At 49.1% G+C, this 13,770-nt stretch overlaps 2 protein-coding genes across 2 annotated transcripts; both read right to left on the reverse strand.

Moving 5' to 3' along the window:
- Positions 1 to 557: 557 nt before the first annotated feature.
- On the reverse strand, positions 558 to 2,582 carry DCS_06014 (uncharacterized protein; the record flags this gene model as incomplete). The annotated part of the gene is made up of 4 exons (XM_040803306.1): positions 558 to 1,845; positions 1,910 to 2,192; positions 2,243 to 2,434; positions 2,492 to 2,582. 4 exons carry the CDS (start codon positions 2,580 to 2,582, stop codon positions 558 to 560), a joined length of 1,854 nt encoding a protein of 617 aa, XP_040653410.1.
- Positions 2,583 to 5,079: 2,497 nt separating this feature from the next.
- DCS_06015 (uncharacterized protein) lies at positions 5,080 to 7,961 on the reverse strand (the record flags this gene model as incomplete). Its single annotated transcript, XM_040803307.1, has 7 exons — positions 5,080 to 5,087; positions 5,138 to 5,929; positions 6,008 to 6,061; positions 6,176 to 6,316; positions 6,398 to 6,943; positions 7,196 to 7,447; positions 7,688 to 7,961. The coding sequence occupies 7 exons, from the start codon at positions 7,959 to 7,961 to the stop codon at positions 5,080 to 5,082; spliced, it is 2,067 nt and encodes a 688-aa protein (XP_040653411.1).
- Between the last annotated feature and the right edge of the window lie 5,809 nt (positions 7,962 to 13,770).

The following is a 13,770-nucleotide window of genomic DNA, read 5'->3' on the forward strand; positions in this document are numbered from 1 at the left end:
ATCGTGATCCTCTTCAAGCCTTGCCAATCTGCGCTGTTCTTTACACACAGCACTGATTAGTGTTGGTTCGGTTCTGGGGGAAACTGGTAACAAGAGATCTCTTTCAATGGATTCAATTTGGTACGAAAGGAGGGAAAAGAGGCTGCCCCTGAGCGGCCACTTTTATCCTCTCTGTGATCGTGCCCCATACGATCACGTGATCCTAGTCTACTATTGGCCACTATATACATACAACACACAGATACACATAGAGCTACTGTTACTATCAATACACAGGCATCACACGCGAATAAGACCGGACAATGACGACCAGCTCGTACTTAAAGTCGATCAAATGCATTGCTACAAGGAGTATCTAGCTAAGCTACCTACACTGATATTACGCAACGGCAATCATCTGGTCGAGGTCTGCTTGGTTTGCAATAGTTTTGAATTGCGAAAAATGGCATACCTAATGTTCTAGTTTGTAGCTCGGAGTCTACGAAGATAAAGCGACTAGAAATGTTAAATATGTATAGTAAACCTTGATCTCCGCTGCTTTCATAAGATAAGGTGACTCAGTCGAAGGAAATTATAACATATCCGGGTGCGATTGCGGCAAGTACTGGGGGGAGGCCTTGTGATGGATTGAGCACGGTGTTCAACAGAAAGCTCGATCCGCCACCACCACCCGCCCCAATAGCCCAACGATCGCTGACGTTATTCTGCGTATCGTAGTAAAGAGATGCTCCGCTACCGCCGCCGAAGTAACCGCCGCCACCGCCTCCAGATCCGCCGCCATCGGTGGCCAGGTAACTGGCAACTACTACGCCGTCGGCACCAACGTGGCCCGTTCCAGCATTGCCGCCTACAGCCAAGGTGTAGTTACCACTCCACAAACCTCCAGCACCTGGATTCAACACAGTTCCAGGATCCCCGCCATAAACTACAGAGATATTCTGAGACCTATCAGTGTAGGTATAGTATGTAACCCGGCCCATCTCTCCAGCATTACCGCGCGATGTACCGCCAAGGAGAAGAAAGTCAAAAGGGTTGCTTGAGTCTGCAGTGCTGGACACAGCAGTATTCCCACCTCCACCCGCACCCGAAACAGTAAGTAAGACGTTATCCAGGTACAAGGCAGAGGCACCGCCGCCGCCGCCAGAGCAATGCATACCGATTCCGCCATCTCCGTACCAACTTGTTCCCGGGGGAGATGTAGAATTATTAATAAAGGGACCAGTGCCGCCCATGCCGCCGGCAACAGCGAATATCGACTGCCCGGGCGTTACTGGGACATGACCAGATATCAATGCCCCTCGGCCCCCAGTGACACCATTTACGGACATACCACCTCCACCACCGAGGACCTCGAAGTATAGGTTTCTAACACATGTAGGAATCGTCCAAGTCGTGGTAGTACCGGTTGATTCTATGGCAGATAGTGTAGTTGAGCCTGATGGTGCTAAACATGATGCCGTTACGATAATAGTTGTTGTGCACCCAGCGGTACAACCTCCTGGTGGGGTTATGGTAGAGGTTCCGGGAATCGTACCGATTACAGTTGTAGTTGTTGCCGTCGGAGGGGGAGGGGGTACGGTAATAACAAAAATCCTAGTTGTGCATGGATGTATACAGTTTGTTGCTGGAGTAACGGTAAAGGTCCTTGAGCTAACACCAGCGATGGTTGTAGTAATAGCAACATCGGGCGGTTGGTAAGTAGTATCGGTTACGATAATGCTTGTTGTACACGGGTGTGTACAGCCTGCCGGCGGGGTAATGGTGGATGTCCCAGCGAGAGTGCCAGAAACAGTGGTTGTAGTTACTGTATCTGGAGGTTGCGGTATTGTAGTTGTTACGATAATGCTAGTAGTACAGGGGTGTGTACAGCCTGCCGGTGGAGTGATAGTAGACGTTCCCGGCAACGTACCAGATACGGTTGTTGTGATTACTGTATCTGGAGGTTGCGCTAGTGTTGTTGTTACGATAATGCTCGTCGTGCATGGGTGTGTACAGCCTGCCGGTGGGGTAATAGTAGACGTTCCCGGACGGGTACCGGATACAGTAGTTGTAACTACAGTGTCTGGAGGCTGTAGTGTTGTTGTGACGATAATGCTGGTTGTGCATGGGTGTGTACAGCCTGCTGGCGGTGTGATGGTGGACGTTCCCGGCAATGTACCAGATACGGTGGTTGTGACTACTGTATCTGGAGGCTGTAATGGTGTTGTCGTTACGATAATGCTGGTTGTGCATGGGTGCGTACAATCTGCCGGTGGAGTAATGGTAGACGTTCCAGGACGAGTACCGGATACGGTTGTGGTAACTACTGTATCAGGGGGTTGTGCTACTGTCGTAATGATGATGCTAGTTGTACAAGGATGTGTGCAGCCAAGTGGCGGGGTAATAGTAGACGTTCCCGGTAATGTACCAGACACGGTAGTTGTAACTACTGTATCTGGAGGTTGTAATGGGGTCGTTGTTACGATGATACTGGTTGTGCAAGGGTGCGTACAGCCAGCCGGTGGAGTAATGGTAGACGTTCCTGGCAATGTACCAGATACAGTCGTAGTCACAACAGTATCAGGCGGTTGCGATGATGTCATCGTTACGATAATGCTTGTTGTACAGGGGTGTGTACAGCCTGCTGGCGGGGTTATGGTGGACGTTCCGGGTAATGTACCAGTTACAGTAGTAGTTACAACTGTATCGGGAGGTTGTAATGATGTTATTGTTACGATAATACTTGTTGTGCATGGGTGAGTACAGCCAGCCGGTGGAGTAACAGTAGACGTTCCTGGCAATGTACCAGACACCGTTGTAGTTACAACTGTATCTGGTGGTTGCAATGATGTAATGGTGACTATAATGCTCGTTGTGCATGGGTGTGTGCAGCCAGCTGGCGGAGTAATAGTAGATGTTCCAGGCAATGTACCAGTTACTGTCGTCGTTACAACTGTATCAGTTGGTTGCGATGATGTTATTGTAACTACAATGCTCGTTGTGCATGGGTGTGTACAGCCCGCCGGTGGAGCAATGGTAGATGTCCCGGGTACGGTACCAGTGACAGTGCTGGTTACAACTGTATCAGGTGGTTGCGATGATGTTATTGTAACTACAATGCTCGTTGTGCATGGGTGTGTACAGCCCGCTGGTGGTGTAATAGTAGACGTTCCTGGTACGGTACCAGTGACAGTGCTGGTTACAACTGTATCAGGTGGTTGCGATGATGTTATTGTAACTACAATGCTTGTTGTGCATGGGTGTGTACAGCCCGCCGGTGGAGTAATGGTAGATGTCCCGGGTACGGTACCAGTGACAGTGCTGGTTACAACTGTATCAGGTGGTTGCGAAGATGTTATTGTAACTACAATGCTCGTCGTGCATGGGTGTGTACAGCCAGCAGGTGGAGTAATAGTAGACGTTCCGGGTAATGTACCAGTAATGGTGGTGGTTACAACTGTATCAGGTGGTTGCAATGATGTTATCGTTACGATAATACTAGTAGTGCATGGGTGTGTGCAGCCCGCTGGTGGTGTAATAGTAGACGTTCCTGGTACGGTACCAGTGACAGTGCTGGTAATAACTGTATCAGGTACTTGTAATGATGTTATCGTTACGATAATACTAGTTGTGCATGGGTGTGTACAACCTGCTGGAGGCGGAATAGTAGATGTTCCTGGCAATGTGCCAGATACGGTCGTCGTAACTATTGTATCTGGCGGTTGCAATGGTGTTGTTGTTATGATAATGCTAGTAGTGCAAGGGTGTGTACAGCCTGCTGGTGGAGTAATGGTGGACGTTCCTGGTAAGGTACCAGGTACAGTCGTCGTTACTACTGTATCTGGGGGTAGCAATGACGTTATCGTGACGATGATACTAGTAGTGCAAGGGTGTGTACAACCAGCAGATGGAGTAATAGTGCTCGTTCCTGGGCTCGTACCAACAACAGTTGTTGTTACTACAGTATCGACAGGTTGCACTGGTGTCGTCGTTACGATAATACTGGTTGTGCAAGGGTGTGTACAGTCTACTGGTGGAGTAATGGTAGACGTTCCTGCACTTGTTCCGGCAATTGTAGTAGTTACTGCGGTGTCAGGTGGCTGACCAGGTGTTATTGTAATAATAATGCTCGTTGTGCACGGATGGGTGCAATCTGCAGGTGGTGTGATTGTAGATGTGCCTGGAATTGTACCCAGTACGGTAGTAGTTGTGGCAGTATCTGGAAGCTGGCCGGGAGTTGTAGTAATTATAACGCTCGTTGTGCATGGATGGGTGCAATCCGTGGGTGGTACAATTGTAGATGTACCTGGAATCGTGCCGGATACAGTAGTAGTGATAGCAGTATCAGGAGGCTGCCTTGGAGTAGTAGTAATAATAACGCTTGTTGTGCATGGGTGGGTGCAATCTGGTGGAGGTGTAATAGTAGATGTCCCAGGAACTGTGCCAGGTACAGTTGTCGTTATAGCAGTATCAGGTGGCTGGCCTGGGGTAGTAATAACGATAATACTTGTTGTGCATGGATGAGTACAGCCAGCTGGTGGCGTGATTGTAGATGTTGCAGGAGATGTTCCTGGAATCGTAGTCGTTACCGCTGTATCAGGTGGCTGCCCCGGTGTGGTAATAATAATGATGCTTGTTGTGCATGGATGAGTGCAGTCAACTGGTGGAGTGATTGTTGAGGTTCCAGGAGACGTTCCTGGAATCGTAGTGGTTACTGCTGTATCAGGTGGCTGCCCAGGTGTTGTAGTAACAATAACGCTCGTTGTGCAAGGATGAGTGCAGTCTGCAGGAGGTGTAATTGTCGATGTACCTGGGATTGTTCCCGGCACAGTGGTAGTAATGGCAGTATCGGGTGGCTGCCCTATAGTGGTAAAAATAATGATGCTTGTTGTGCATGGATGAGTACATCCTGCTGGTGGCGTGATTGTAGAGGTTCCTGCTGATGTTCCCAGAATCGTAGTTGTTACTGCGGTATCGGGTGGCTGGCCTGGTGTTGTAGTAATAATGATTCTTGTTGTACATGGATGGGTGCAGTCTGCGGGAGGTGTTACAGTAGATGTCCCGGGAACTGTGCCGGGAACGATTGTCGTTATAACAGTATCAGGTGGCTGCCCAGGAGTTGTAGTAATGACGATGATTGTGGTACATGGGTGCGTACAGTCTACTGGGGGTGTGATGGTAGATGTGCCAGGAATAGTACCAGATACAGTACTAGTCACAGCAGTATCGGGCAGCTGGCCAGGCGTTGTAGTGACAATAATACTCGTTGTGCATGGATGTGTGCAATCCGTAGGAGGCGTTATTGTAAATGTCCCAGGAACCGTGCCAGGAACGGTAGTCGTTATCGCAGTATCGGGTGGCTGTCCTGGGGTAGTAATTATAATAATACTTGTTGTGCATGGATGAGTACAGCCGGCTGGTGGCGTGATTGTAGATGTTCCAGGTGATGTTCCTGGAATTGTAGTTGTTACTGCCGTATCAGGCGGCTGGCCAGGCGTTGTAGTAACAATAATGCTAGTTGTGCACGGGTGCGTGCAGTCTACAGGAGGTGTAATTGTTGATGTTCCTGGCATTGTGCCAGGTACAGTTGTAGTAATTGCAGTATCAGGAGGCTGGCCTGGAGTAGTAATAATAACAATACTTGTTGTGCATGGATGAGTACAGTCAACTGGTGGAGTGATGGTAGTTGTGGCAGGAGATGTGCCTGGAATCGTTGTCGTTACCGCTGTGTCGGGTGGCTGTCCAGGTGTAGTGGTGACAATAATACTTGTTGTGCACGGATGAGTACAGTCTGCGGGAGGTGTAACTGTTGATGTACCTGGAATCGTTCCAGGTACCGTCCTAGTTATGGCAGTGTCAGGCGGTTGCCCAGGTGTTGTGGTTACAATAATGCTTGTTGTGCATGGATGGGTGCAGTCTGCAGGAGGCGTAGCTGTAGATGTTCCAGGAACTGTGCCAGGTACGGTTGTTGTTATAGCAGTGTCAGGTGGCTGCCCTTGGGTTGTAATAACAATGACAAGCGTCGTACATGGATGAGTGCAGTCAACTGGTGGAGTGATTGTTGAGGTTCCAGGAGATGTTCCTGGAATCGTAGTCGTTACTGCTGTATCAGGCGGCTGCCCAGGTGTCGTAGTAATAATAATGCTTGTCGTGCAAGGATGCGTACAGTCTACAGGAGGCATAATTGTCGATGTACCTGGAATTGTTCCTGGTACAGTTGTCGTTATAGCAGTATCAGGTGGCTGGCCAGGAGTTGTAGTAATGATGATGATTGTGGTACATGGGTGCGTACAGTCAACTGCGGGAGTAATCGTAGATGTGCCAGGAATGGTACCCGCTACAGTACTAGTTATAGCAGTATCAGGCGTCTGGCCAGGAGTTGTAGTAACAATGATCCTTGTAGTGCATGGGTGCGTACAGTCTACAGGCGGTATAATTGTAGATGTGCCTGGAATAGTACCAGGTACAGTCGTAGTAATGGCAGTATCAGGTGGTTGGCCTGGGGTTGTAACAATGATGATACTTGTTGTGCATGGATGAGTACAGCCAGCCGGTGGTGTGATTGTAGATGTTCCCGGCGATGTTCCCGGAATTGTAGTCGTTACCGCTGTGTCAGGCGGCTGCCCTGTGGTGGTAATGATAATGATGCTTGTCGTGCATGGATGTGTACAGTCAACCGGCGGCGTAATTGTAGACGTTCCTGCAGAGGTTCCCAGAATCGTAGTGGTTACTGCTGTATCAGGCGTCTGGCCAGGTGTTGTAGTAATAATAATACTTGTTGTGCACGGATGTGTGCAGTCTACAGGAGGTGTAATTGTTGATGTTCCTGGCATTGTGCCAGGTACAGTTGTAGTAATTGCAGTATCAGGAGGCTGGCCTGGAGTAGTAATAATAACAATACTTGTTGTGCATGGATGAGTACAGTCAACTGGTGGAGTGATGGTAGTTGTGGCAGGAGATGTGCCTGGAATCGTTGTCGTTACCGCTGTATCTGGCGGCTGCCCTGGGGTGGTAACGATAATGATACTCGTTGTGCATGGATGCGTACAGTCAATTGGCGGCGTGATTGTAGACGTTCCTGCAGATGTTCCCGGGATCATAGTCGTTATCACTGTATCCGGCGGCTGCCCAGTCGTTATTGTAACAATAATGCTAGTTGTGCACGGATGTGTGCAGTCTATCGGCGGAGTAATTGTTGATGTTCCAGGAGACGTACCTAGAACTGTTGAAGTGATGGCAGTATCAGGCGGCTGGCCTGGGGTAGTGACGATAATGATAGTTGTTGTGCATGGATGAGTACAGTCAACAGGTGGAGTGATTGTCGACGTTCCTGGTGATGTTCCGGGAATTGTAGTTGTTACCGCTGTATCTGGCGGCTGCCCTGGAGTGGTAACGATAATGATACTTGTTGTGCATGGATGTGTACAGTCAACTGGTGGCGTGATCGTAGATGTGCCTGGAATCGTGCCTGGTATAGTTGTAGTGATAGCAGTGTCAGTTGGTTGTGCTGAAATAGTAGTAATTATAATACTTGTCGTGCATGGATGAGTACAATCAACAGGTGGCGTGATAGTAGATGTTCCAGGAGATGTTCCCAGAACCGTAGTGGTTACTGCTGTATCAGGCGGCTGCCCAGGTGTTGTAGTAACAATAACGCTAGTTGTACAAGGATGCGTACAGCCTATAGGAGGTGTAATTGTAGATGTACCTGGAATTGATCCAGATACAGTTGTAGTGATGGCAGTATCAGGCGGCTGTCCTTGTGTAGTAATAATAATAATACGTGTTGTACATGGATGAGTGCAGTCAACAGGTGGAGTGATTGTAGAAGTTCCTGGAGATGTTCCGGGAATCGTAGTTGTTACAGCTGTATCTGGTGGCTGCCCTGGGGTGGTAACGATAATGATGCTTGTTGTGCATGGGTGTGTACAGTCAACTGGTGGCGTGATGGTAGACGTTCCAGGAGATGTTCCTGGAATCATAGTCGTTACTGCTGTATCAGGCGGCTGCCCAGGTGTTGTAGTAATAATAACGCTAGTTGTACATGGATGTGTACAGTCTGCAGGGGGTGTAATCGTAGATGTACCTGGAACCGATCCAGGTACAGTTGTAGTGATAGCAGTATCAGGCGGCTGTCCTTGTGTAGTGACAATAATAATACGTGTCGTACATGGATGAGTGCAGTCAATTGGCGGAGTGATTGTTGAGGTTCCTGGAGATGTTCCTGGAATCATAGTCGTTATCACCGTATCAGGTGGCTGCCCAGCCGTTGTGGTAATAATAATACTTGTGGTGCACGGGTGTGTGCATCCTACAGGAGGCGTAATCGTCGATGTTCCTGGAATTGTTCCAAGTACAGTTGTGGTGATGGCAGTATCAGGTGGTTGGCCTGGGGTAGTAACAATGATGATGCTTGTCGTGCATGGGTGAGTGCAGTCAACTGGTGGTGTGATTGTTGAGGTTCCAGGAGACGTTCCTGAAACCGTAGTGGTTACTGCTGTATCAGGTGGTTGCCCGGGTGTTGTAGTAACGATAATGCTCGTGGTGCAAGGATGTGTACAGCCAAACGGAGGTGTAATTGTAGATGTACCTGGAATGGTGCCAGGTACAGTTGTAGTGATTGCAGTGTCAGGTGGCTGTCCTTGGGTAGTAATAACAATAACACTTGTTGTGCATGGATGAGTGCAATCAACTGGTGGGGTGATTGTTGAGGTTCCAGGAGATGTTCCTGGCACTGTAGTTGTTACTGCTGTGTCAGGTGGCTGACCTGGGGTAGTACTTATAATGATAATTGTTGTGCATGGATGGGTACAGCCAGCTGGTGGAGGGATTGTAGACGTTCCTGGAGATGTTCCGGGAACCATACTTGTTACCACTGTATCAGGCGGCTGGCCTGGGGTAGTAATAACGATGATGCTTGTTGTGCATGGGTGAGTACAATCAACAGGTGGAGTGATTGTAGTTGTTAGTGCAGCCGTTCCCGGAATCGTAGTAGTTACTGCTGTATCAGGCGGCTGCCCAGGCGTTGTAATTACAATAATACGCGTTGTGCACGGATGTGTACAGTCTATCGGAGGTGTAATTGTAGATGTTCCCGGAGATGTACCGAGCATTGTCGATGTGATAGCAGTATCGGGTGGCTGTCCTGGGGTAGTAATTATAATGATACTTGTTGTGCATGGATGAGTACAGCCGGCTGGTGGCGTGATTGTAGATGTTCTAGGTGATGTTCCCAGAATTGTAGTTGTTACTGCTGTATCCGGCGGCTGCCCAGGCGTTGTAGTAACAATAACACTAGTTGTGCAGGGATGCGTACAGTCTATAGGAGGTGTAACTGTAGATGTACCTGGAATCGATCCGGATACAGTTGTAGTGATAGCGGTGTCAGGCGGCTGTCCTTGTGTAGTAATAACAATGATACTTGTTGTACATGGATGAGTGCAATCAACTGGGGGATTAATTGTCGAGGTTCCAGGAGATATTCCTGGTATTGTAGTCGTTACCGCTGTATCGGATGGTTGTGCAGGCGTAGTAGTAATAATAATTCTTGTTGTGCACGGATGTGTACAGTCTAGTGGGGGTATAATTGTAGACGTGCCTGGAATGGTACCAGGTACAATTGTAGTAATTGCTGTGTCAGGCGGCTGGCCTGGGGTAGTAACAACGATGATACTGGTTGTGCATGGATGAGTACAGCCAGCTGGTGGCGTGATTGTAGATGTTGCAGGAGACGTTCCAGGAATCGTAGTCGTTACCGCTGTATCAGGTGGCTGCCCTGGGGTGGTAATAATAATGATACTTGTTGTGCATGGATGAGTGCAATCAACTGGTGGAGTGATTGTCGACGTTCCTGGTGATGTTCCGGGAATTGTAGTTGTTACCGCTGTATCTGGCGGCTGCCCTGGGGTGGTAACGATAATGATACTTGTTGTGCATGGATGTGTACAGTCAACTGGTGGCGTGATCGTAGATGTGCCTGGAATCGTGCCTGGTACAGTTGTCGTGATAGCAGTATCTGGTGGTTGACCTGGTGTAGTGAAAACAATTATACTTGTTGTGCATGGATGAGTGCAGTCAACTGGTGGAGTGATTGTTGAGGTTCCAGGAGACGTTCCAGGAATCGTAGTTGTTACTGCTGTATCAGGTGGCTGCCCAGGTGTTATAGTAACAATAACGCTCGTTGTGCAAGGATGCGTACAGTCTACAGGAGGAGTGATTGTTGATGTGCCTGGCAATGTGCCCAATATTGTTGTCGTGATAGCAGTATCTGGTGGTTGACCTGGTGTAGTGAAAACAATTATACTTGTTGTGCATGGATGAGTACAGTCAACTGGTGGAGCAATTGTAGATGTTCCTGGTGATGTTCCCAAAGTTGTCCTTGTTACTACTGTATCGGGCGGCTGACCTGGTGTTGTCGTCACAATAATACTTGTTGTACATGGATGCGTGCAATCTACTGGTGGAGTAATGGTTGACGTTCCGAGACGTGTCCCTGTCACTGTAGTAGTTATGGCCGTATCAAGCAGCTGGCCAGGCGTTGAAATAACGATTATACTTGTGGTACATGGATGTGTACAGTCAACTGGTGGCGTGATTGTAGAGGTTGTTGGTGATGTCCCTAGTATTGTAGTTGTCACCGCCGTATCAGGCGGCTGCTCGGGTGTAGTGACAACAATAACTCTTGTCGTGCACGGATGGGTACAGTCCACCGGCGGTACGATCGTAGATGTTCCAGGAGACGTACCCAGTATAGTTGTAGTGATGGCAGTGTCGGGTGGCTGCCCCGGCGTAATGATGATAATGATGCTCGTTGTGCATGGGCGGGTACAGTCAAGTGGGGGAGTAATTGTTGAAGTTCCCGGTGATGTCCCCAGGATTGTCGTTGTAATGGCTGTATCAAGTGGCTGGCCGTTGGTAGTCGTAACAATAAAACTGGTCGTGCACGGATGGGTACAGTCCATCGGCGGCAAAATTGTTGATGTCCCTGCCGAGGTGCCCACTACGGTAGTTGTAACAGCAGTATCGAGCTCCTGTCTGGTTGTGATTATGATAATGACGCTTGTTGTGCATGGCCGCGTACAATCAACTGGTGGGTTTATTGTAGTTGTACCTGGAGATGTCCCTACTATTGTAGTGGTGACCGCTGTATTTGGCAACTGCCCAGGCGTTGTAGTTACAATAATGCTTGTTGTGCATGGATGGGAACAGTCAATGGGCGGTGTGATGGTAGAGGTCCCAGGCACAGTACCAGGTACGGTAGTTGTCACAGCGGTATCAAGCAGCTGTCCCGGCGTGGTCATTATAACAATACTTGTGGTGCATGGATGTGTACAGTCGGGTGGCGGAGTGATGGTTGACGTCCCGGGTGCAGTTCCCTGTATGGTAGTCGTGACGGCAACATCAGGCGGTTGCCCTGGTGTCGTCGTTATGATGATTATCGTTGTGCATGGAGGGATACAATTCTCCGGCGGCGTGATCGTACTGGTCCCTGGCACGGTACCCGGTACGGTTGTGGTTATTGCAGTTGGTAGTAGCCCCAAGGCCCTCGTTACAATGATGGAAGTCGTGCATGGATGCGTGCAGTCGTCTGGTGGTGTAATGGTGGACGTGCCTGGGGTCAGGCCCAGGATAGTGGAGGTTATGGCCGTGTCTGGCGGTTGTCCTGGTATTGTTACTATGATGATGCTAGTTGTGCAAGGACGTGTACAGTCAACCGGCGGCGTGATGGTGGAAGTTCCCGGTGATGTTCCTGAGATTGTTGTTGTCACGGCTACATCAGGCGGCTGGGTGGGTAGGGTAATGACAATTACACTTGTCGTGCATGGATGGGTGCAGTCAACCGGTGGCGTAATTGTAGACGTTCCAGGGGATGTGCCTGGCACGGTAGTTGTTACGACAGTATCCGGCGGTTGCCCTGGTGTTGTAACTACAATAATATTCGTCGTACACGGATGCGTACAGTCTACAGGTGGATTAATCGTAGTCGTTCCCGGCGATGTTCCCAGTATCGTGGTCGTTATAGCTGTATCTAGCGGCTGCCCTGGTGTTGTAACTACAACAATACTCGTCGTACACGGATGCGTACAGTCTACAGGTGGATTAATCGTAGTCGTTCCCGGCGACGTTCCCGGTATCGTGGTCGTCACAGCTGTATCTTGTGGCACCGATGGTGTCGTGACTACAATGACATTCGTTGTACATGGATGTGTACAGTCCACTGGTGGATTTATTGTGGTAGTTCCCGGCGATGTTCCCAGTATCGTCGTCGTTACAGCTGTATCCAGCGGCTGCCCTGGTGTTGTAACTACAACAATACTCGTCGTACACGGATGCGTACAGTCTACTGGTGGGTTTATAGTAGTCGTTCCCGGCGACGTTCCCGGTATCGTGGTGGTCACAGCTGTATCTGGAGGCTGTCCTGGTGTTGTGATTACAATAACTCTTGTCGTACATGGATGCGTACAGTCTACTGGTGGGTTTATAGTAGTCGTTCCAGGCGACGTTCCCGGCATTGTGGTCGTTACAGCTGTATCTGGTGGCTGTCCTGGTGTTGTGATTACAATGATACTCGTCGTGCATGGATGTGTACAGTCAAGAGGCGGAGTAAGAGTTGACGTCCCCGGTAGGGTACCCTGTATGGTTGTCGTTATAGCTGTATCAGTCGGCTGTGCTGTTGTAGTCGTCCCCGTTGTAACCGTCCGAACTTTTGTTTGGGTCACAATAATCGTAGTAACGCAGTTGGACCTGCATCCCACATCGGGTGGGATTGTACTCGTTCCAGGGATCGGGCCATACGTAGTCTTTGTTAAATATCCGCCGGTAACGGTGATAATGATGGATGTGATACAGTTTGTCGTGCATCCTGGTTGTGGCAAGATAGTGCTCGTTCCAGGTGTCGGGCCATATGTTGTCTCAGTTATGTATCCGCCTGTTACTGTTACGACGACGGTCGCGACACAACTCGAAGTGCAGTCAGGCGGTGGTAGAATTGTTGTCGTTCCGGCGATTGGCCCAGTCGTCGTTGACTGCACCGTAATGCTGGCTGCGATGCAGTTGGTATAAGTCCTGCGTACTGGTTAATGTTATCTGCGTTTTGAGTTCTGTGGAGGGGATATACCGGAAGATGACCTCTTCTTTTGTCACACCAGAGCATACTGCTTGTAATGGTTGGTATTCGACAACAACAAGTCCTTGGTCACAGATATGGCGTTTGCTGAACCCGAGACCAAGGAGGCCGGAGCAGAGTGCTATACTTTGTAGCCAAGGACGGATCATGTTGGAAATGCAGAACTGCAAGTCCCATATGGTGTAGAGATTGGAGATCGACTATGGACGAAAGTATTAGAATCGAATGGTTTCTGGTCACGTCCAAAGAGTCCTGAACTTTGACAGTTCCTTCTTGGCTTGGCTCAAGAAGCGTTAAAAGCAACACTGGGACTTATGAGAAAAAACACAATATCAAAGTCCTCTGGTCTCAACCAGTGACACAGAATGGCAGCGAGCGAGCTACACACAGGCGTTTTCAGAATGATAGTAATTGCAAGTAGAACATCGGACTGCTGAGAATTAAAAGAAGGCGGAACGCGTCAAGACGCCAGTGATGTGCCACAGTGCTATTATATGTGGATCACGGATCGCTAAAGTTACTTTTTGCTAGTTCCGGCGGGAACTACACGTCATATTTGCTCACAAACTTTGGTTTGCCCATATTAACATCATGCCTAACTATTAATTAGACGAGTACCTCGATTCAAGTTTGCCAAGCTACCTGCCCTATCACTGGCCATAGGT

Source organism: Drechmeria coniospora, chromosome 03 (assembly GCF_001625195.1).
Source record: "Drechmeria coniospora strain ARSEF 6962 chromosome 03, whole genome shotgun sequence".
Classification (NCBI taxonomy): domain Eukaryota; kingdom Fungi; phylum Ascomycota; class Sordariomycetes; order Hypocreales; family Ophiocordycipitaceae; genus Drechmeria; species Drechmeria coniospora.